The sequence below is a fragment of the Squalius cephalus genome, assembly GCF_949319135.1.
Source record: "Squalius cephalus genome assembly, chromosome: 6".
Taxonomy (NCBI): Eukaryota; Metazoa; Chordata; class Actinopteri; order Cypriniformes; family Leuciscidae; genus Squalius; species Squalius cephalus.
Window position 1 is genome coordinate 23,758,980 of NC_137127.1, and position 23,611 is coordinate 23,782,590.

The 23,611-nt window shown below is 37.0% G+C and overlaps 1 protein-coding gene across 1 annotated transcript in view; it reads right to left on the reverse strand.

The window, feature by feature from the left end:
- iqck (IQ motif containing K) overlaps positions 1-23,611 on the reverse strand; it is a gene marked incomplete at its 3' end in the record, with an annotated part of 156,105 nt that overhangs the window by 112,989 nt on the left and 19,505 nt on the right. The window contains exon 6 of the mRNA XM_079873561.1: positions 2,489-2,573. Coding sequence (XP_079729687.1) covers positions 2,489-2,573 — 85 coding nt within the window. The remainder of the gene's footprint in view (positions 1-2,488; positions 2,574-23,611) is intronic.

The window sequence follows — 23,611 nt, forward strand, 5'->3', positions numbered from 1 at the left end:
CACGACACCGTTTTAACTGAAAACTCTTAAGTTCTCTCTGCGCAAAAACTTTAAAAACGCAAACCTGTGAGATCCGCTGATGCGCGTTTGAATATATGTGCGCAGGTGTGTAGTCCTACCCTACAAACCAACCCTCAACAAACTACTTGTCTGGCCTTAAAGGGGTCATATAATGCCATTTTTGTACAAGCTAATATGATTCTTTAGGGTCTAAATTAAAAGTTTGTAATATAGTTCAATTAAAAATTCTCATTAGTTTTGTAAGAAAACACTCATTTTACCTGGTCAAAAACAGCTCTGTTTTCAGCACGCCGTTTAAGTGCATGCGTCTTTAAATGACCCCTTGCTCATCACCCCCAATTTTGGCAAGTGCTGCATACATGACATACCCAAAATAAAAAGGTTGCTGCTCATAAGTCATTCTGAATAGACACATAACACACATATATTTAGAAAGCCAACCCTTGAGAGTTTATAGTTCAAGACTCAAAATTAACCAGACTGTTATTAATAGTGAGATATATAAGCTCAAACATAAAAACAAAAGCAACAAATATTAAGAATATATTTATTAAATGTATAAAAATATTATTTGAATTTAGGATAGCAACTTATAACCACAACTAAAGTGTAGCCACAACTGTGGTCATGCTTCATTTCAAATCGGAGTATGTTATCTCTAAAATTATGCATTTTATGAAGCCTATTGTGAGACCATGTCAGGGGAGGATTTCAGAGAATTTTTTTTAGAAGGCTACAAGTTTCTCATCAAATAGTTTATTGCCCTATAAAACGCCAATTTACAGTCTCTGACTCATGTCTGGCAGGAGAACTGACCCATTAGTGTTCTTTCCATTTAAATCGACCAAACTCACACCTTTGCTGGCATGAAACTTAATCTTCATGATTCTTTTATCCTTATTCTTTTGTTTGAATTCAGCCATTACAGCCTTTCTTCTGGCATAATGCTTGGCCATCGATAGCTATGTAAATCGTGAATACATGATTAATCCTTAAGTCTTGTTTAGAAAACAAACAATACAAAACAATTATTGGAACTTTTAAATGCGAATTATTTTTATAAAATGATTGTATGGAACTGAAAGCTCCTGCAGCAGGTGCATTAGCACAACAGGTAGCCTCAAGCTACATGACACAATTTAATTTATTAATATTACACTTTTCTTTAAAGCTCACTTTTAAACACCATCGAGTATTTGTATCATATTCCGGTCGCGGTTTAAAATTGTTTCAAGTCATAAAATTATTTTGAAATATGTTATATTTAGCATTTTAGATGAAGCTATGGGCTATCATTACCTAGCATATGCATTCTGTAAACATTCTTTATTCATATGAAAACCCCAAATCGCACGAAAATCACCCACAAAACACAAATACTTCGTATCGTGCATTTATTAGTTACTTGTTTCAGGTGAAGAGATGTCACTTTCGCTTTGTTATCATGGATGTGCAGAATCAGGAAGTGTAAACATTCGCGTCATGCAGAAGAGGTCACGTTGAATCACGTGAAGATGATTGACAGCTGGTACAGCGAATAATAAAGATTTGAGGTCAAGTATGACGCAAATCAGGAAGAGGAGAAACACATCTCGTTCTGTGCGCTGTTTGAGCTCTAAAGATCGCATAATTCAGTGGAAAATGAACAGAATTTTTATTCTGTATGATCAAAATATTGTACAAACATGTGATAATTAATCATTTTTCTCCAAATATGCGCACTATTGGAATAATAACCCTGGCGGATGCTGTTTATTATATGTATTTGACCACAAATAAACCGGAGAAGACGAGAATGAATGTTTTGTGAGTGATAATTTCTATTCAAAATAACGATCGTTACAGATGAATTATTTTGCACTCCTGGCATAAATTAAGAAATTAATGTCACTGCAAACCACTTAAATCATAAACAGTGGTCAAATATCGAAGCTGGAGTCTTAAACCTTCCTTATGATGCTGAGTTTGTCCAGATCAAGTAAGAGTGTGATGTTTTAAAGAGTAATAAATTTTGAACAACGTTAAGTTGGGATCACCAGTGGCCCTATGACGGGCAAGGGGTTTTAAGTTGATGACAATAGCTAAATTAGCCTTACTATGGGAACCCCATAGTTATTTAAACTGCCATCTTTTATGAGCAAGTTTGGCCAACTTTTGAGTGAAATCAAATGAGACCAGAATCCACATATTTAATAAAAGAAATGCTTTGTTTATAGTAATTTAGCCTCCAGTATATTCATTGGATTGAATATTTGTGCCTCAGGTGATCTGGGATCTCCTATCCAAATAAAATTGGAGTAGCATAGTCAATATAGTCACCCCTTTGCCCCATTACAGATTGTCCACTTTTCTAAAGCAGTTGAATTTCAGACAGGCCTACAGAAAAAGAGTAGGGTACCCTGACAGGTAACATCTCTGTAACCCTTTCAGCCACAAGAGCTCTTGGTTATCTCAGTATTATTCTTACCTTATATCCCCTCCAGAATGCCTGGATCAAAACTGCAGCTTGCTCGTCTGTTAAAAGTAGAGAAACCGGAAGGTGCTTCCTGGGGCTGACAAAGAAAAGAGGCATTTCAAATGATGGCATATCGTTCATTAAAGGACAATTCCGGTGAAAAATGAACCTAGGGGTAATTAACACATGGTTACCGAGTCGATCGTTCCCTGGGATGCGTTTTCATGAAAATCGAATGTAAAGAGTTTTATCTCTAAAAACAGATTAGCTCATAACGCTAGTATATGGGGCACAGTGTAAGTAAAAGTAAATCGCTAGTTAATACCACTAACAAGGCTCAAAATAGCCTCACACTAACACGGTAGCATAATGAGGGTCCCTACATGCAAACCGAAGCATCGAGAACTTTGTAAGTGTACAGACAGTTTAACCCCCTGAGGTCGGCTATCGCGCCGGCGCGATAGGCTCGTTTTTTTCCTTATCAGTGAAAAAAATAAAATAAAATAAAATATTACTTTTATCTTATATGCTTGTGTTGTACATCAATCGATCCTGTTAAGTGTGTATTATTTTTGTGTATACTCACACTAAAAACAAAGTGTTGTGCTTTTCGCCAAATAAAGAAAAATAAACATGATGCGAGTTCTGCTTTCTCTCTGTCAGTGTAGTCAATTCTGAAACGCGTCCGAAAATGAACCATAACTCAGCGAATACTCAGTCAAACAGGCATACAGACACACAGGCATGAAGCTTGAATTCTCCTCTTTTAAATGAAGTAATTTATATAAAAAACAAATATTCTCAGCTTGTGAAATCTGTATTAAAAGAGAGCGATTCCAGTCAAGCTAATTAGAGCTCATTCAGATGTAATGTGACCCCGCCCACGGAGAGCGCGCGCTATTCAAACGCAAATGTCTGAGGCAATCCACGCAAACTGTGAACGCCCCCATATCAGCTCGAGAAAACACATCAGATCATTGTACTTGTTTACACGGTCTCGCAGCGCTGTGAGGAATAATACTATAATGGAAAATTTACCTCAGAAGTACGAGGAGCAACAGATCCGAGGCTATGGAAAAATGTAGTAAGTTTTTTTTTCATTCTCAAGTGCGGCACGTTTCTGTGCATGAATGAATGAATGAACGGCAGAGATGCCGCTGTTTACCACAACTGGCAAAAGACGGTTTAAATTTGAATCGTTTTTGTCTGTGAATGTTTCGCTTTTAGCAAACTGTATTGCTATAGGCTACTGAATAAAAATCGAGTGAAATATGTTGAAATAAAATGTATTTGTATAAGCAACGTATTAAACTGCAAATTAACATTTATATTTCTTATAATAAAAACGAAATTTACTATGTTACAGACATATGAAAGACAACATTTCATTGATTAGTTTTGGATAGATTATACATTTTTACTGTAAAATATTTGCCACCTCAAATAAGCTTTTGTTTGCCAATTTTTGCTCATATGTTAAATATAGTATGTTTTGTCAAAAATAATCAAATAATAAGTTATAGTGTTTATTCCAATGTAGCCTAGGCTATATTCAACTAATGAATCCTTAACTTTGAAATATGTATGATAAAATGTATACTTTAGTTTTTACAAAGAAAGATTACACTTGAATTGTTGTTGTAATTGTAACCTTTTTAATAAATAAAAAAATACAAGGTAGATGTAAACAAACTAATAAAAGGCAAATATAAGCCTTTTCTTTAAAATAATTTTTTATTGTGTTTTATTAGTGACAAATTAGGGGAGAGGATAAATATTCCAAAACTGAAAATACAGTATGAGAATTAACTGCACAATTACTAGACATGTTTTCCTTTTGATATTATAGGCCAATTTGCAAGCACAATTTGTGAAAAAAAAAAATATATTGAGATGCTTCCAACTGTTGCTCTTGCATTCTTTCTTGTGACACACCTGAATGAATGGCTCATTAAGTATGCGGGCCCCATTGTCTCCAGGTGCGAACCACTAAATATGCATGATCGTTGACGCCCACTCCGCATATTGCCTTTCCAGACAGAAAGTGTTTTGCAAAATTTAAATCAATGCATTGTGTTATGTGAATGATTAGGCAGGATAATTTTCACATCATTTTGAAGAAAAAACACTAGGCGATGACATCCATTAGTCACAAGTCTTATTGACATATATTTAGAATGTGTTTTATGGCCTTATTTCAGAAACTTTAGTTTTTAGTTTTTTCAATAACCATGCATAAACATTATTCTCTCAAAAAATGAAAACATGTACATGCATGGTGCTCACATATGATGGTAGCCCTGTTTGTGCTATATAGAGTGAATTTACACCTTTGCCATTAATATGTTTATAAGCAACTGAAAAAAGCAAAAATGTCAGGGCATGTCAGAACATCTCAAGGACCCCAAAAACACCTTAGACCCCAGAGGGTTAATAAGAAGATACTTTATAAAGACAGTACATTATGCGTTTACAGGCAGCAGGCATCTTGAAAACAGTCTCGACTAGTCGAGTCACGAACGCCGTGCTACGTTAGATTTCACAAACGCAATTCCTATCGACCAGCTCACTTAGCATGGCGTTCGTGGCTCGATTAATCGAGACTGGTTTCCAAGATGACCTGCCTGTAAACGCGTAATGTACTGTCTTTATAAAGTATCTTCTTATTAAACTGTCTGTACACTTACAAAGTTCTCGATGCTTCAGTTTTCATGTAGGGACCCTCATTATGCTACCGTGTTAGTGTGAGGCTATTTTTAGCCTTGTTAGTGGTATTAACTAGCGATTTACTTTTACGTACTCTCTGCCCCATATACTAGTGTTATGAGCTAATCTGTTTTTAGAGATAAAACTCTTTACATTCGATTTTCATGAAAACGCATCCCAGGGAACGATCGACTCGGTAACCATGTGTTAATTACCCCTAGGTTCATTTTTCACCGGAATTGTCCTTTAACTTCATAATATTTAAAATCAACAACAATTGCTAGACTTGGTATATCAATCATAAAGTTGATATTTTACCCAGTTTTTGACTGTACCCTGCCACCAATTAAAGCATTATGTGTAAACCTTTCTCCAAATTTTTGGGACAAAAAGTCCCATACATTCTAAAAAAAATAAAAAATAAAACACCATTAAAACAAAACACAAAATGCACACTTATCATCATTAACACTTGGATTAATAACAGAAATAAATGCATGACCACCATAACACCATGCAGAATTCTCTATTGTAAGTCTCCAGGTTTCTTTTTCAAAGGTGGTTTGTAAAGCACCCTCCAAACAGTTTTGTTTTTTCACCCATCGCAAGCTTTTCCCTCCAACTGCATCATCTGGGAGAATCGGATGTGTATCAATATATTGGGTCCGTGCATTAGCTCTTAAAGTGACAGCAACCTGAAATACTGCTGCTGTCTGTGTCATCAAACAACAAAGAGAAAATCACTCACTGCTCTTAATTTGTTATTAATTAATGTATTAACTCACTGCTATTAATTCTTTTTTGTCAGTATGTTTTGTTTGTTTGTTTTTTTTTATCTCAAAGTGCCGGCTCCCATTGACTTGCATTATATGAATCACAGAGGACCACCGTTTTCACTAAAAATCTTCTTTGCTGTTCTACTAAAAGGTCATCTGCATCTTGGATGGCCTGAGGGTGAGTAAATTAACAGCAAAATTTCATTTTTGGGTGAACTATCCCTTTAAAATTATACCAAACATGAAAGGGAAAAAACACTAGATAAAAAAATGCATCATATGAGGTATATCACATTCTAAGTGAACTTTCAATGACTTGAGTCTGGGCAAGGCAGAGTCCTAAGCTCTTTCTTTGAGGTCTTTCCTCAAAGAGATCTAAGTTTAATTGTTTCATTGCAGGGTGTTTGATCCCGTGTTCTTCTTAGCATGTGTCTTACACATGTATTTATGCCCATCGCTTGATGAACAACCACAAAAGACGCCTGCTCTCCCCCTACTGACCTAACATGTAAACATTATGGGAAACACGCTATAGCCAGATGAAATTTAAACTTCTTCGGCTGAAGACCCAAGTTTGGTTTGAAGACGATAAACGTACCAAGCACAATGTTTTCTCACTATTCCTGATTTCTAACACACACTCACTGTGTCCGGCGTGATTTACGGCTTTCAGAGCAGAAACGAATGTTAATTGCAATGTGTAAATTGTGTGAGCTTATTTCACCCATTAGATCGAAAGATCTGAAAAAGCCCATACATTTACCCACCCATAGACCCTCCCCTTGAAGAAATCAGGACAGAAGTGTTTGAAAGTGGACAAAAGAGATTAATTAAAACACCAGGTGTAAATGGGTATGTGTCTCCCTCGTCACGTGTGATCCGATCGACCAAAACGTTTCTCAATGCCTGGTGTAAACAGGGCCTCTGATTCTCAGGGTCTATGGCTGAAACATACTAAAAAGCAGAATGAAGATCCTCAGAGCTGTCCAGAGAGATCGAGTTTCCCTGATGAGACCCAGTGTCTTACTGCTAGTAAGTACTATAAGAAATTGTTGTCTGCCTCGACCCAGATTCCACTCCTAAATATATTTTAGAATGAGCTCATCCCCAAAATGACTTAATTATCATAAAGATTAAGGCAGTCAAGTTATATTGTTTCTTGACCATTTGGGTTGATCACATCCTGAGCAAATGGTAGTCAATTGTAGAATGGGACTGGGTGTGGGACAACAGAGAACCTTCTCAGACAATGGGGTGTCACAACTTGATTAACATACAGATCACAGCTGTTGAACAAGAGCAACTTCATTTACATTAAGAGTGGTAAAACTGTAACAGGATAAAAGGTTTGAGATTAGGATGTTCTGGGTTCACTCTGACGCCGGTGAACCCAATGTGCTTTGTGTACATTGCCACTGCTATACTGTAATAAACTTCATTTTTGAGATCTTCGACGTCCACATCATTTTTTCTTAAAGTACCATCATCACACACTCATCACTAAGTGTGTGGTGTGACACACCACATCACTGGTGGTGACCAGTACCACCACACACTATTGACACCTGACCTTGATGAAGAGACGAGGATGCAAACAAATGGAACTAGAGATGGCTCATTCAGTGGTTCTGGACCCAAATCACCCAGTTATACAAGGAAGCTCATTCAGCATGTTGACCGCAACCTAAAGCACTCTGGCTTTTTGGGGAACTAAGGTGCAAGTACTGGATAATTCGGGGTCAGGAAGCCATTCGAAAAGAGCAACTTGCTTTGCATCAAAATGGCCTCACATGCAAGGAAATTGTTGCAAAGAATATTGCACCTGAAATAACCGTTTACCGGATCATCAAGAATTTCAAGGAGAGAGGTTCAGCTGCATTGAAGAAGGCTTCAGGACATCCCAGAGTGTCCAGTAAGTACCACATTTGGGGTGGGCTATTGTAAGGATTGTGGGGAACAGTCCTGAAGAGGGCACAAAGGATTGCTTTAGCATATGACTGCCAAAAACCTTCACATTCGAGGACATTCTAGTTTTTAGTGAAGCGACGGGCAGAAAGACCTGTATTGTTAGTGTTGCTAATGTAGTTATTCTTATTTTGGTGGATTTGTGTGCAAAAATTAACTACATATCTGTCTACCTGTCATAAATAAGAAGCAAGTGTGGAATACAAGAAACTGTAGATGCTGAACAAGAGATGCCCAACTGTGATGACAACATTAACCCTCTGGGGACCAAAAACGCGCCCACGCGTTTTGCTCGTTTTTTTTTTTTTTTAGCAATGAAAAATAAACACTAAATGCTCTGTTAATTTTGATCTTTCATTTTCGTGTAATACATCAATCGATCCTGTTCAGTTTCTATTTTTTTTCTGTATACTCACAATAAAAATAAAGTGTTTTGCTTTTTGACAAATAAAGAAAAATTAACATGATGCGATTTCTGCCTTCTCTCTGTCAGTAAACTCCCATTTGAAACGCGTTCGAAAATGATCTATAACTCCACGAAAATTCAGTCAAACAGGCAAACAGACCCACGGGCATAAAGCTTGAGATCGCATCTTTTAAATGAAGTAATTTATATAAAAAACAAATATTCTCAGCTTCTGTAATCTGTATAAAAAGAGAGCGACTCCAGTCGAGCTCATTACGAGATCATTCAAAAGTAATGTGACCACTCCCCGGAGAGCGCGTGCTATTCAAACGCAAATTCTGAGAACCATTTCAGAGCTGTGAAACGCCCACATCAGCTGTAAACAAAGCGTCGCGAGTGAGACATAATATAGCCTACCTTATGGAGAAAAGTTTTCTCAGAACAGTGCTGATATGAGGAGCAATATCTCCTGATATGAGGAGCAGATCCCGCTGAGGAGTGAGGTAGGCTGTTTTCTTTTCTCAATGTTGATGTGGAATAACGTTATGGAATAACGTTAGTGTAGGCCTATGTAAACCGCAAAAAGATGAATCGCGTTTCTATAATATTTCTGTGAGATGAATGAAGGGTACATATTTGTAAAGACTGTTTAGCCTAAATAGGAATCGCACGTCTGTGTGTGAAAGAATAAACTGCTTTGCTATAGCCTACTGAGATGAGTAAAAATCGACTGGAATATGTTGAAATAAAATGTATTTGTATAAGCAATGTATTAAACTGCAAATTAGCATTTATATGCCCTAATATTTCATAAAAACAACGTTACAGTCAGGCGAAGTATGAAAGACAACATTTTGTTGACTAGATTTGGGTTCAGTTTTTACTGTAGAATATACTGCCACATCAAATAAGCTTTTGTTTAGAAATTTCTGCTCATATCTAACGTTATATATATATATATATAAAATACTATTTTTGTCAAAAATAAAGTCATAGACTAAGATGTTAGATGTTCCAATGTTGGCTATATTCAAACTAATGAATACATATGATAAAATGTAGGCCTATAATCTTCTTTTTTTTTTTTTTTTTTTTTTTTACAAATAAAGAGTACACTTGAAATATTGTTGAAATTGTAATTATTGTTGTAATTGACCCTTCGCAGGGAGCTTGATTGACAGGTGATCTGACCAATCATACTTCGCCATCCGCCATTTTGTCCGACAAAGCAGTCAGGAGAGTTAGTAGATTAACATGGGAGGATTTGAACTTGAAAAACGGAGTGTACTGACGTCTTTCCGTGGTTAAAACAACATTCCTTCTTATGTTTGTTCATGTTTATTTGAGGCTATAAATTAACTAGAAGGAAGAGATGATCGGTTCACAAGCAGCTTTAACTGATGCTCTACAGCGATCTGTCACGGCACATTAAAGAGCAACAAAACGGTATTTATTGTTTAAATTTCTTTTAAAAAATGACCAAATTTGAAAGGTGAGACTTTGTTTAATATGTTTAATATCAAACGTAACCGAAAAGTAACCTGGTCTGTCCTGTCTGTCAGCGTGTTGTCAGTCTCCTCTCTGCTCCGCGATGTATTTTTCACTGCGTGAGAACATGGTGTGGCGTGAGAACAGCGTAGCTTGTCGGACATAGCGACAGTAACTAAGGGGGGCGGGTCTTTGCGAACGGTCAGTTGTAACATTTTTAATAAAATAGCAAAACATATTTACAAGAGAGATGTAAGCGAAATCTTAAATGGTCAATATAAGTCTAAATACATCTTTTGTCCTTGCATTGTGGCTCAGTCAGTGTCACACCTGAATGCATGGCTCATTAGGCAGTCATTATGCAGAGTGGGTGGGACATTGTAATCTAAGGTGTAAACTACTCCTCCTTCACGCCCCCCCTCGCATATTGGCTTTCCAAGCAAAACCTGTTTTACACCATTTAAATCAATGTATTTTTTTTTTTGTGAACGATAAAGCAAGACTATTTTCACATCATTTTGAAGCTAGAACTCAAAGGGACAACATCCATTAGTCAAAAGTCTTGTGGACACATATTTAATATGTGTTTTGTGGTCTTAATTCAGCAACTTTCATTTTTATTTTTTCCAATAACCACGCATAAACATTATTCTCTTAAAAATACAAACATCTACATACACGTTGCTCACATATTATGGTAGCCCTGTTTGTGCTATATAGAGTGAATTTACACCTTAGCCATTAACATGTTTATAAATAACTGAAAAAAGCACAAATGTCAAGGCATGTCAGAACATCTCAAGGACCCCAAAAACAGCTTGGTCCCCAGAGGGTTAAACTGGCAACAAAACTGTATCCTTCATTACAACAGCCATTTCCACTGCTTCTGTTCCTGCTGCCAACACATGAGGTATACCTGGCTGAAATATCTCTCTTCAAACAGAGTCTGCAACTCTCTAATTCCCACACTGTCTTTTGACAAAATTTCAACTAATTCCTGTCTTTCTGGACAGGATGTCCCAGTTTTGACGAAACCAAAACACAACACAAATACTCTGAGTTGCGGCAAAAACTACAGTCGCAATGTCATGATGGAAATTCAGTTTTATTTCCAGATCATCTTTATCTCTGAAGATCATGTAGACATAACACCTAAATGATGCATGTTTGACTCACTAATACCCCTTTTCCACCAAAAAAGAACTGGTTCGGAACTGGTGCTGGTTCAAAGTTGATTCAACTTGCGAACCTTCTCAGAACCTGTTTGTTTTTCCACTGACTAGAGAGCCCAGCGAACGACGTTGTTACGTCACTGTGCACGTTGCCATACGTCTTAGCTTTCCCAGAAACGATTGCGCCAACTTCAAGCATAACAATTACAATGGCGGACTACATCATCTTTCTGCAAATGTTTCTCCTGGCTTTGCGATCCTATATTGGGGTTAGAAGACGTTTAGAACACATTTGTGCTGCTCGTATGGATTACTATAGACGGAGGTTACGTTCGAGAAGAAGTTCGACAATAACCCCGCCCCCAGCCCCCGACGTAAGCATGACGTGGTAAAAGAACGGTTCTAGTCCAGCAAAGAGTTGGTGCCGCTTTGGAACAAATTTTCCTGGCCGAGAACTGGTTCTTTGGCTGTCGAAACACAAAGAACTAGTTCGTGAGTAGGCACCGGCTCCGAACCGGCACCAGCACTGCCTTGGTGCAAAAGGGTATAAGATTTACTGCTGATCCATATCATTTTAATCAGTGACCAATTTACCATAACGCGAAAGCATTTCAGTCAAAGCATTATCCATGATAAATGGAGACAGAATGACGCTTTTAGACGGTGTTGATAATTGGAGCTAAGGAATAAAAACTCATATATAAAAGTCATAATAAATAAAAGCACATTTCCAAACACTTTGGTCGTAACAATCGCGTTAATCATTCTCGACACCGACAGGATATTCTCATAATCAACAATCTTGTGTACAGTCAAACTGAACACAAATCAAGTACTTGAATAGAAGTCTAGATACACTATTAAAATATTACTCCAGTAAAAGTATACTGTAAGTACTCATTTTCAGATTTTTGAGTAAAGTACAAAAGTATTTGTTGCGGCAAACCGCCCGTCACTCCGCATTTCCTCATTAGTACCAGCTGAAGCTAATCTGCAATCTACTGCGCGTCCCAGGCCGGATAAGGAAACGCACCGTTGCTATTGTTTGTGTGCACTGGGAGCTGACGCTACGGCAGAGAGCAGCGCTGGCTCAAGTATTAGAGCTTGATCTCTGATTTAATCACTGTGCAGGATCAGGTACTCACCAAAGAACTCTGAAGGGACAGCCAGTAAGCTCTGAAGCTCTGCTGGCTTAAGAAATTAACTTTGTCATGCTTGCTAGTTGCTGTTATCAGCGTGTGAATATAGCGTTCAATGACGCTCTGTAAATCGCACTATGTTCTTAAGTAGTGTATTTTAACTTATAAGGTGTTTATTGGTGTAGTGTATTAAAATATGCCTACTTGTATATGTATATGCTTATGTTTATGCCTTGTTTAACATTTAGAATTTGTTAACATTTATTTTAATTTAATTTACTTGGTTTACCTTATTTGATTGGTTTAATTTGGTAACTCACGATTTGGGCAGTTGTTTAAATACTTCAAATAATATAAAATACTGCTTAAAACCCATTTGATATGAATAGAAATAAAAACTTAGGTGATTCAACTATAGTTGAATATGGATTGTTTAATTATTAAAATAGCAATTCATTTATAAATATGGTTAAAAGCATAAGTAATTTCATAGCCTTTATGGTTAAAATTCAGTAAATTAAACTACAAATCTGTAAAAGCTATTAAATGCATTTTGTACTTTAAATGTAAAATAAATTATGTATGTTATTTATTGTCATTGGGCTGTAGAATACCTACTGGATTTAATTGAATGTGTAGTATTTACCAACTCAGACCTATGTCCAAGAGTTAAAATTGAGTCATGGTAAACCTGCCAATTTATGCTTTAGGCTATTGGATTTGATGGGGATTATCATTGTATGTATGTTTATTTGTTTAAAGGTTTTTCACCTACGTGAATGCTATAATAAATAAATGGATGAAAATAATTCACAAGGCCTAATCACTGAGTGGAATCCAGTTTACAACTTCAAATAGTGAGAACCTATCTTCTTCAAGTGTGGGAAAGCACACAGTTAGAAAAAACACTTGACAGTGAAAAACCGCCAGGATTGGAGGACCTTGAAACTCACCTGGAGGCCTGGAAGAAGAAAGGTAAACTGCTGTGGTGTCATCCTAAAGTGTGCATTATTATTCCGTTGTTCCAACCAGAGGGTATGGCGGCGACAAAGTCGTTGGAGCAGCTTAAAGCGAGAACCAGCGCAAAAAGAATCTTTTCTCGGCTCGCCGATTCAATTTCTAGGACCCATATGGACATGTGTGAGGAAGAGCTCAAAGAAAGCTTCAAAAATCTTTCACTACAAGCCACAAAAGTCATGGAAACAAATGAGGACGTGGAGGCTGCTTTCATCATAGAGGTTGAGGCTGAGCTGGATGCAGAGGATGTGCCAGTATTAAGTTCGCAACAAAAGGCTGACCTAGAGAAGACGGCAAGAGAATGTGACCAGAAACTGAAGGAAGGTAAGGATCTAATTTTGAAGATTCTCTGGGCCAGTTCTGGAAATCCATGATGGAGGCGCATATTGCAAAACCACTTATCTGTGCAGAAACGTGGAATGCAAAGACCAACAAACCCCCAAGCACCATGTCCATATGCTGAAACCAAAATTACACCCCAGAGAATAACAAAGTCTGGCTCTGTGGGAGGTGGAAGGTGCACAGAGTCTCAGGAGGAGTTCCTCTCCAAGCTCAGCAGTGTCAAGATGCATTCTGCAATTCAGCATCCAGGACCTTCAACTCCGGGGCAAGTGAGCGGGGGCTACTAGCAGAAAGTGGTTTGCAAGAATTTCCAGTCATCATGATGCTACAACAGGTAACGGCCAACGCTGACAAAAAGTTGGAACCTTGATTGACCTGGCCTCAGATATGAATTACATCACTCATCAAAACTGCAAATGAATTAAAATCTACGAAGCAAAGATGTCACTCTGGTGGTCCATGGAGTCAGTGGGATGAAGGTATCAGTTGAAACCAAGCGGTACCTGCTGAAGATCAGAGTTAGCACCTCCAGTGGCACTCTTAAGTCACACCAGTTAGTGTGTTATGGACTCGACAGTATTGCAGAGATCCATCGGCATGTGACAGCAAAGAAGCTGCAAAGAATATTCCCTGACGTTCCACTGCATGAACTGGTAAGACCCAAAGAAATCCAACTCCTTATAAGCCATAAGGAAGGATAGCTGGTGCCCCAGAAGATTTGTGCAGTTGGAGACCTTGTCCTCTGGGAAGGCCCGCTGGGGAAAATTGGAAAGAGTCACCCTGACCTTTTTGAAGAGCTTGCTGTAACTGCACATATGTCAAAAACTCATTTTGCACGCTCAATCAGGATTGCAGCAGTCAAGTACGAAGAATTCACCTGTAAAAGTCCAGCTACTCGTCAGTCTCCTTTGTATCCTGCCGCTCAATCTAGCACTGCAAGCCCTCAAGCGAGATTTCCTGGATTGGTGGAAGTGGGACAGCATTGGAGCCGCCTGTGATCCCAAGTGTGGAGGTTGTCGCTGCGGGAATTGCCCAGACAGGGGGCAAAGAAATGACACTCGCTGAAGAAAGATAAGTGGAAATAGTGAAAAATGGCTTAACATATGTAAATGGAGATAAACACTGTGAGGAACCACACTGGCATGCTAAATACCCAATACCCACAGTTTCCCTGCCAAACAACAGAAGGGCTGTCGAAGCAACATTCCTCAGGACAGAAAAACTGGCAAAGGAAAAGCTGGCAAAGGAACCAGAATGGAAATTTACCTATGCAGCGCAAGTGCATGACATGGTCCCTCGCAAAGCTGCAGTTAAGTTGTCAAATGAGGTGATTGAGAGCTGGACCGGGCCAGTGTGGTACATTAGTCACCTAATCGCTCCAAATCCTCACTCTGTCACAACCCCGGTGAGGCTAGTCTGGAACAGCAGCCAAAAGTTTAGAGGCTTGAGCTTGAATGACCTGCTGCTCAAAGGTCCCGACGTGCTCAACCCCATTCGTGCTGTCCTGTTGAGGTTCCAAGTTGGTGTCTTCGCTACCTTGGGCGACATACAGAAAATGTACAACTCCGTCTGGCTAGAAGATCGAGAAGTCCGTCGGCACAGATTCCTCTGGCGCGATTCTGGAGGAGATGAAATTGAAGAATATGCCATAACAAGGGTCAGTGTTGGGAAGGATACTTTCAAAATGTAATTTCGTTACAGAATACAGAATACATGCCCCAAAATGTAATTTGTAACGTATTCCGTTATGTTACTCAATCTGAGTAACGTATTCTGAATACTTGGATTACTTCCACATTGAATTGCATTTTATAAGTGTAGGAATGTGGTGCAGTGATGCGGTGGTGACGCGTTGATGTAACATGTAGGCCTTAGGAGTGTAAATCGGACAGTTCATCACGATACGATACGATATCGATTCTCTCAGCCAGCGATACAATATTTGCCGATACCTCAAAAAATTATGCGATACAATTACGATTCAATTAGATTCAGGCCTATATCGATCGATTAATCGATATTTAGATATTATGTTCACTCAACCAGTTATGTTTTTATTATTTATTTTTTATTTATTAATTTATTTGACAGGGACAGTGTACATTAATTAGCATTTCTGCAAATGCACCAGAATTAGCCAAAAGGCTATTTTTCATCCGTTGTCCCTGGACAGATCTTAAAATTGTCTACCTATAAAAAACACAATAAAAAGATTACAGTGAACAATACAAATATAAAAAGCAGTAGAATAGATATAACTCCTCACATCCTGTTGATAAATACAAGTTTACCAACATACAGACATTATGTTAATAAATAAAATAAAATAAAAAAGAATTAATATTATACACATTAACACCACAGAGACACAAGTGGCAACAGGTTGGGTTGAGTGAAGATACATATTCTTATTAGTGCTGACATGTTTGATGTATTATGAGCCAGTTTTTTAGATATTTTTTAAAAAGAGTGTATGTGGTGAGTTCCCTGATGTTCTGAGGGAGAGAGTTCCACTCCTGCGCTGCTGTGACTGAAAAGGCACTCTGACTAAAAGCACTTTTCCGTAGAGGAACAACACAGTCTCCTCGGGCCGACCCTCGTGTTACTCTCTGTGTGGTGTTTCTGATGTTTACAAACTGACTGAGTGGAGGAGAAGACAGACCATGGATGATTTTGTAAAACAGACAGAGGTTTGAATACTTAATGACATTTTCCCAACTTAAGAACTTATGCTTTTGTAAAATGGCACAGTGATGATACCTAAATGTTTTTTTATCCACAATTTTGATTGTCTGTTTATAAAGTGACTCTAAGGATTTTAGTGTAGTTTTATTTGCCTGTGACCAGGTTGTAAGACAGTAAGTGATATGAGACAGTACCATACTGTACATGAACATTTTAGCTGCCTGAAGTGACAAGTTTGATCTTATGAACCGGAAATTTGCGATATTAAATTTGACTCTGTTGCAGACCTTTTTTATCTGTGATTTAAAAGTTAGTTTAGAATCTATTATGATGCCTAAGTATTTGAATTCTGACACAACTTTTATTTTTCCCCCTGTCACATAAATATCTGCCTGATTATTTGCAATGTTTGATTTAGAAAAGAACATTGAAACTGTTTTATTTACATTAAGTTTTAAGCAGGATTGATTTAGCCATTCAGAGACATGGGCCATAGACTGTGTGAGTTTTTCAGCAACTTGTTTTGTGTTTTTACCATGGGTATAAATGACTGTGTCGTCAGCGTACATCTGAATATGGACGTCTGGACAAACAGAAGGGAGGTCGTTTATATAAAGTGAAAATAGCAGTGGCCCCAAAATAGAGCCTTGAGGAACCCCCGTGGACATTGCGAGGGGCGGTGAGCGGTAATCACTGATCCTGACTGACTGTGATCGATTCGATAGATATGACTCTATCCATTTTATTGCATCTGCAGAGAAATTAAATTGACTTAGTTTGATTAATAATATTTTATGGTTTACAGTGTCAAAAGCTTTTTTTAAATCGAGAAACAAAGCTCCAACCACGCCACCTTTATCCAGTAAATGTTTGATATTTTCTATGAAAAAACAATTTGCAGTTTCCGTGGAGTGTTGAGTTCTGAAACCAAATTGCATTGAATGAAGAGAAAATGTAGTGGTATTCAAATGTGTTATTATTTGTTGGGAAATTAGTTTCTCTGCGACTTTTGACACTGTAGGTATGATGCTGATTGGTCTGTAATTGTCCACTGACAATGGATCTCCATTTTTGAGAATTGGAACAACAGCAGCTGACTTCCACACACTTGGAAATACTGCCTCAATTAAGGAGAGATTGACAATTTTGGTCACTGGTGTTAACAATGTAGAACTGAGTTCTTTCAGCATGCACATATCTATGCCAAATATGTCTCTAGTTCTGGAAGCTTTTAGTGTTTTTATTGTCTGTAAGACTTCAGATTCTGTGACTGTGCCTAGGTTGAAAATTGGCTCTGAGTTATTTATCGGACAGATATTTAGATTGTTAGATGGTAAGCTTTATTAACTCACAATTGCAACCAAAATATATAAAATGAACGTTTAATTAAACTCTTTGAAAATTGCACACCCTCTCCCAATTGGGACATTTACAACAGAAGAGGTAATTTGCAAGTACTCCATTCTTGTTCATTTTCATAAATCATGTTTTTTATTATTATTGTGCATTCCAAGTAATATCAATCAAACTGCAGCTGGGTTGTTTTGATTAATAATAACAACAACTTAAAAAATACAGGTAAATTACAAAATTAAAGTTAGGCTAATTGAAAGTATGCTTTAATATGTTAAAAGTTTTTTTTTTGTTTGTTTTTTTTTTAGCAGAGATACATTCACATTTCATCTTTCTGAGTCAAACAAAACCAAGTAATTGCTATGATATACAATACAACACTCGGTTAATCTTTGTAACGTTAATCTCCTCAGCTGACAAAGATGCCTGACAAACTTTGTCGCTGTGATTAACGTACACGCAATACAGTGAGCTTTTCCCTAACCACTAAACGAGCTGCTTTAGTAAGGTTCCGTGAAAATGTTTCAGCTTTTATTTTCCTTTTACGCCCCGAAGAAGATATCACGGGTTCATCAAGTTCATTGAAATTATCCATCCTCGATCACTTTTAGTCAGCTTTGACGAAACTCCTCTTAGCCAGCGCGCGTTGAGTCGCTAAAATGGACTTATCGTGTTGTGTTCACCAACAAGGGTGCGACTGCTTGTCTGTTTCTGCTGTAAAACATGAACTCACAATGCCTTGACAGCGGACAATACCGGCTTTTGTGAAAAAACTTGTTTAGGGTTCAGTCAGTCTTGTCAGGCGTCTATTTCAGATGAGGAGATTAACGTTATAAAGACACACCGGCAGACAGTATGGTTGGTGAGTAAACGAAAATGTGCGCTTTGGCGGAAGGATGTTACGTGAGAATGTGGAGAGTGTCAAAATAAAGGTGTATATACCCAGGGGGCAAAGGGGGTTTAGCAGACATGGGCTGCTGTAAAAGGTTGTCATATAAAAATGAAATCTATGATGTCTGAGGATCACAACCTGGGTGGCCAACCCGGTCAACAAGCTGCTGGAAACTTGTAATTAGGGTCAAAACAATGTTACCTCAAATTCGGCTTTAACTCCCAGAATCACCCAAACATGCTAAAACGGTTTAATTATATTCATGAATCGTGAGCCTTATCTCCCTGATACTTTATGCTAGAAACAAACTGAGCACACCTTTAGAAAGAGTGGAAGATAAGCTTTCATCTGATGCCTTGATTGTACATGTAATTAGAATGTAAGAGTTAACAATGCCTCTTAATTCATAGGTAGGCAAAAAAAAAGAAAAAAATATTGAACATTCCATTTGTAATCGGTAGCATTCTTTTTCCTTTGTTGTTGTTAAAATAAACTAATTACCATGTGAAGTTAACTTTTACTGGATGAAATCATATTTTGATTTTTTTTTTACTAACCAGACAGTCCTCATGGCCCATAACACATTTAGAGGGAATTCAATGTCAAGCCTGTCAATTCAAACAAGATCCAAGAAAGAAGTTTACCATTAACTGGTGTTAATTGTATACTGCTCTGTTTCTGTATGTACAGTATATCGTTTGCATATTTATGCAATATCAATTATTTGTATTGCAATGTCTATTTCTAATATTCTTTCACAAGTGGGATAGCTTTATTTATTCTATTGAAATAAAAAAAAGGGATTTGAGGATTTTGGGTTAGGCTGGTTAGTGTTCAATCTTGGTGTTTGGAGTGTGAGACAAAGGTACTGACAACTAAATGATGAAAGACTAAAACACACAGGAGTCATGTGTGGAGTAGGTTTAAAAGTATTTACTGATTAAAACTGTTACATTAAGTAGCAATTTGTAGCAAAAAAACAAAAACAAAAAAAAAACGAAACAGACAAACAGATTACAATTCAGGGTGATAACTAATTTCTGTAATAATGTTTATACAATTTGTTTAGCTGTTTCGGAATCACCGCTGCTGTCGCTGCTCTAGTGTTTCAGCATGCTGTATCACACTACACCCCTGGCAGCGGCATCCTATGTAGCAGGAGCAGTTCTTCTGACAACCTTTAACCAGAGATGGGCACAAATACATCAAAAAGTATTTAATTAAAATACAAGTAATTTCTAATTTGAAAATACAAAAATATATTTTTTACAGTCTTCTGTAGTGTAAGTGTGGCGTTAGGTACATGTAAGAGTCTAGAATATTGCAATATTATTGTTTATTGCAGAAGATGCGCTTTTAACGTACATGTTGCCACATACTGTCATAATAAAAGATAATTACGCATATAACACTATATTTGTATTATTTAGACAAAAACTAGTTAACGCTGCTGTGAGCGTGTTTCTAATAGCGCGGCTGTGACAAAGTTGACAACTTTCTTTCTTCCGACTGCCATTATCTATTTTTTTACTCTTTTTGAAAGTTGTGAAAACACTGTTGTGGCGTTTTTCTTTTGCTATTTGAGCAAATTGGAACACAAAAATATATATTTAATGTAGTCTTTCATTCACTGCTATAGAAGTTAACCCAACTATGATGCCTTACACTTCTGAGAAACCCAGAAATGTGAACAGGGTCAATAGGATGTGTCACATCACGTGATTTACTTGCCAAAAACTGTGATAGGCAATTTGGTAGTCCTATTTGTATTTTATGTCTATGGTCCTAGGGATAGTTCACCCAAAAAGGAAAATTAGCCCATGATTTACTTACCTGACGTCATCCTAGGTGTATATTACTTTCTTGTTTCAGAAGAATACAATCAGAGTTATATTAAAAAGTGTCCTGGCTCTTCCAAGCTTTATAATGACAGTCAATGGGTATATTTTTCATCAAAGTGCATCTGTCCATCATATGTGCATCTGTCCATCATAAAAGCGTATCTATCCATCATAAAAGTACATCTATCCATCATAAAAGTGCATCTATCCATCATAAAAGTGCATCTGTCCATCATAAAAGCATATCTATCCATCATAAAAGTGCATGTGTCAATCATAAAAGTGCATCTATCCATCATAAAAGTGCATCTATCCATCATAAAAGTGCATCTATCCATCATAAAAGTGCATCTGTCCATCATAAAAGTGCATCTGTCCATCATAAAAGCATATCTATCCATCATAAAAGTGCATCTATCCATCATAAAAGTACATCTATCCATCACAAAAGTGCATCTATCCATCATAAAAGTGCATCTATCCATCACAAAAGTGCATCTATCCATCATAAAAGTGCATCTATCCATCATAAAAGTGCATGTGCCAATCATAAAAGTGCGTCTATCCATCATAAAAGTGCATCTATCCATCATAAAAGTACATCTATCCATCATAAAAGTGCATCTATCCATCATAAAAGTACATCTATCCATCATAAAAGTGCATCTATTCATCATAAAAGTACATCTATCCATCATAAAAGTGCATCTATCCATCATTAAAGTGCATCTGTCCATCATTAAAGTGCATCTGTCCATCATAAAAGTACATCTATCCATCATAAAAGTGCATCTATCCATCATAAAAGTGCATCTATCCATCATAAAAGTGCATCTATCCATCATAAAAGTACATCTATCCATCACAAAAGTGCATCTATCCATCATAAAAGTGCATCTATCCATCACAAAAGTGCATCTATCCATCATAAAAGTGCATCTATCCATCATAAAAGTGCATGTGCCAATCATAAAAGTGCGTCTCTCCATCATAAAAGTGCATCTATCCATCATAAAAGTACATCTATCCATCATAAAAGTGCATCTATCCATCATAAAAGTACATCTATCCATCATAAAAGTGCATCTATTCATCATAAAAGTACATCTATCCATCATAAAAGTGCATCTATCCATCATAAAAGTGCATCTGTCCATCATAAAAGTGCATCTATCCATCATAAAAGTGCATCTGTCCATCATAAAAGTACATCTATGATGGATAGACACACTTTTATGATAGATAGACACTTTTATGATGGACACATGCACTTTTATGATGGAGACATGCACTTTTATGATGGATAGACGCACTTTTATGATGGACACATGCACTTTTATGATGGAGACATGCACTTTTATGATGGAGACATGCACTTTTATGATGGATAGACGCACTTTTATGATGGACACATGCACTTTTATGATGGAGACATGCACTTTTATGATGGAGACATGCACTTTTATGATGGATAGATGGACTTTTATGATGGACAGATGCACTTATGATGGATAGATGCACTTTTATGATGGATAGACGCACTTTTATGGTGGACACATGCACTTTTATGATGGATAGATGCACTTTTATGATGGAGACATGCACTTTTATGATGGATAGATGCACTTTTATGATGGATAGATGGACTTTTATGATGGACAGATGCACTTATGATGGATAGATGCACTTTTATGATGGATAGACGCACTTTTATGGTGGACACATGCACTTTTATGATGGATAGATGCACTTTTATGATGGAGACATGCACTTTTATGATGGATAGATGCACTTTTATGATGGAGACATGCACTTTTATGATGGATAGATGCACTTTTATGATGGACAGATGCTCTTTTATGATGGATAGATGCACTTTAATGATGGATAGACGCACTTTTATGATGGACACATGCACTTTTATGATGGATAGATGCACTTTTATGATGGATAGATGCACTTTTATGATGGACAGATGCACTTTTATGATGGATAGATGCACTTTTATGATGGATAGACGCACTTTTATGATTGACACATGCACTTTTATGATGGATAGATGCACTTTTATGATGGATAGATGCACCTTTATGATGGACAGATGCACTTTTATGATGGATAGATGCACTTTTATGATGGACAGATGCACTTTTATGATGGATAGATGCACTTTTATGATGGACAGATGCACTTTTATGATGGATAGATGCACTTTTATGATGGATAGATGCACTTTTATGATTGACACATGCACTTTTATGATGGATAGATGCACTTTTATGATGGACAGATGCACTTTTATGATGGATAGACACTTTTATGATGGATAGATGCACTTTTATGATGGATAGATGCACTTTTATGATTGACACATGCACTTTTATGATGGATAGATGCACTTTTATGATGGATAGATGCACTTTTATGATGGACAGATGCACTTTTATGATGGATAGATACGCTTTTATGATGGACAGATGCACTTTGATGATGGACAGATGCACTTTGATGAAAAATATACCCATTGACTGTCATTATAAAGCTTGGAAGAGCCAGGACACTTTTTAATATAACTCTGATTGTATTCTTCTGAAAGAAGAAAGTAATATACACCTAGGATGACGTCAGGTAAGTAAATCATGGGCTAATTTTTTGGGTGAACTATCCCTAGGACCATAGACATAAAATACAAATAGGACTACCAAATTGCCTATCACAGTTTTTGGCAAGTAAATCACGTGATGTGACACATCTGTAAGAACAATGGGACGTACATTAATATTAATATTAGCTCAAATGATCTATAGGGAATTTTAATAATTAATCATGAATATGATTAATATTTTGTATGTTACAGTTACATTCATTTATCGCAGCTGAACTAGATTGATATATGAACGATTACCGTAACGGGTTATGGTTCGTCATTAATACATCAATTGTTCTTATTTCAGCTCGAAGTTATGGGATAACTTTAATGGAATTAATTTAGTTATCAAACAATCTGTTTGTCCAGCGAACAGATTGTACGTAAGATTAAATTAACTCTCAAGGAAAATTATCCTTCTTACAAACACGAGAAAGAGTATCTTTTCCAGGCCTTGAAAAGACACTCTCGGTGTTTGTAGACTAAAATTAGGTTACTTAAATCGTAGCCTACCAAGATAAAGCATATAGCTAAGATCGAACATTTCAGGGACTAAGTAACATGGGCAATTAAATCAGAGTCAGTCAATGGCATATGGAATTTAATAATTGGACCAATACATCGAACTAAGGAATATATCAAACTACACAATACACACGGATTATATGTCTATGTACATCAAATACAGTTAAACAATACAAGATAA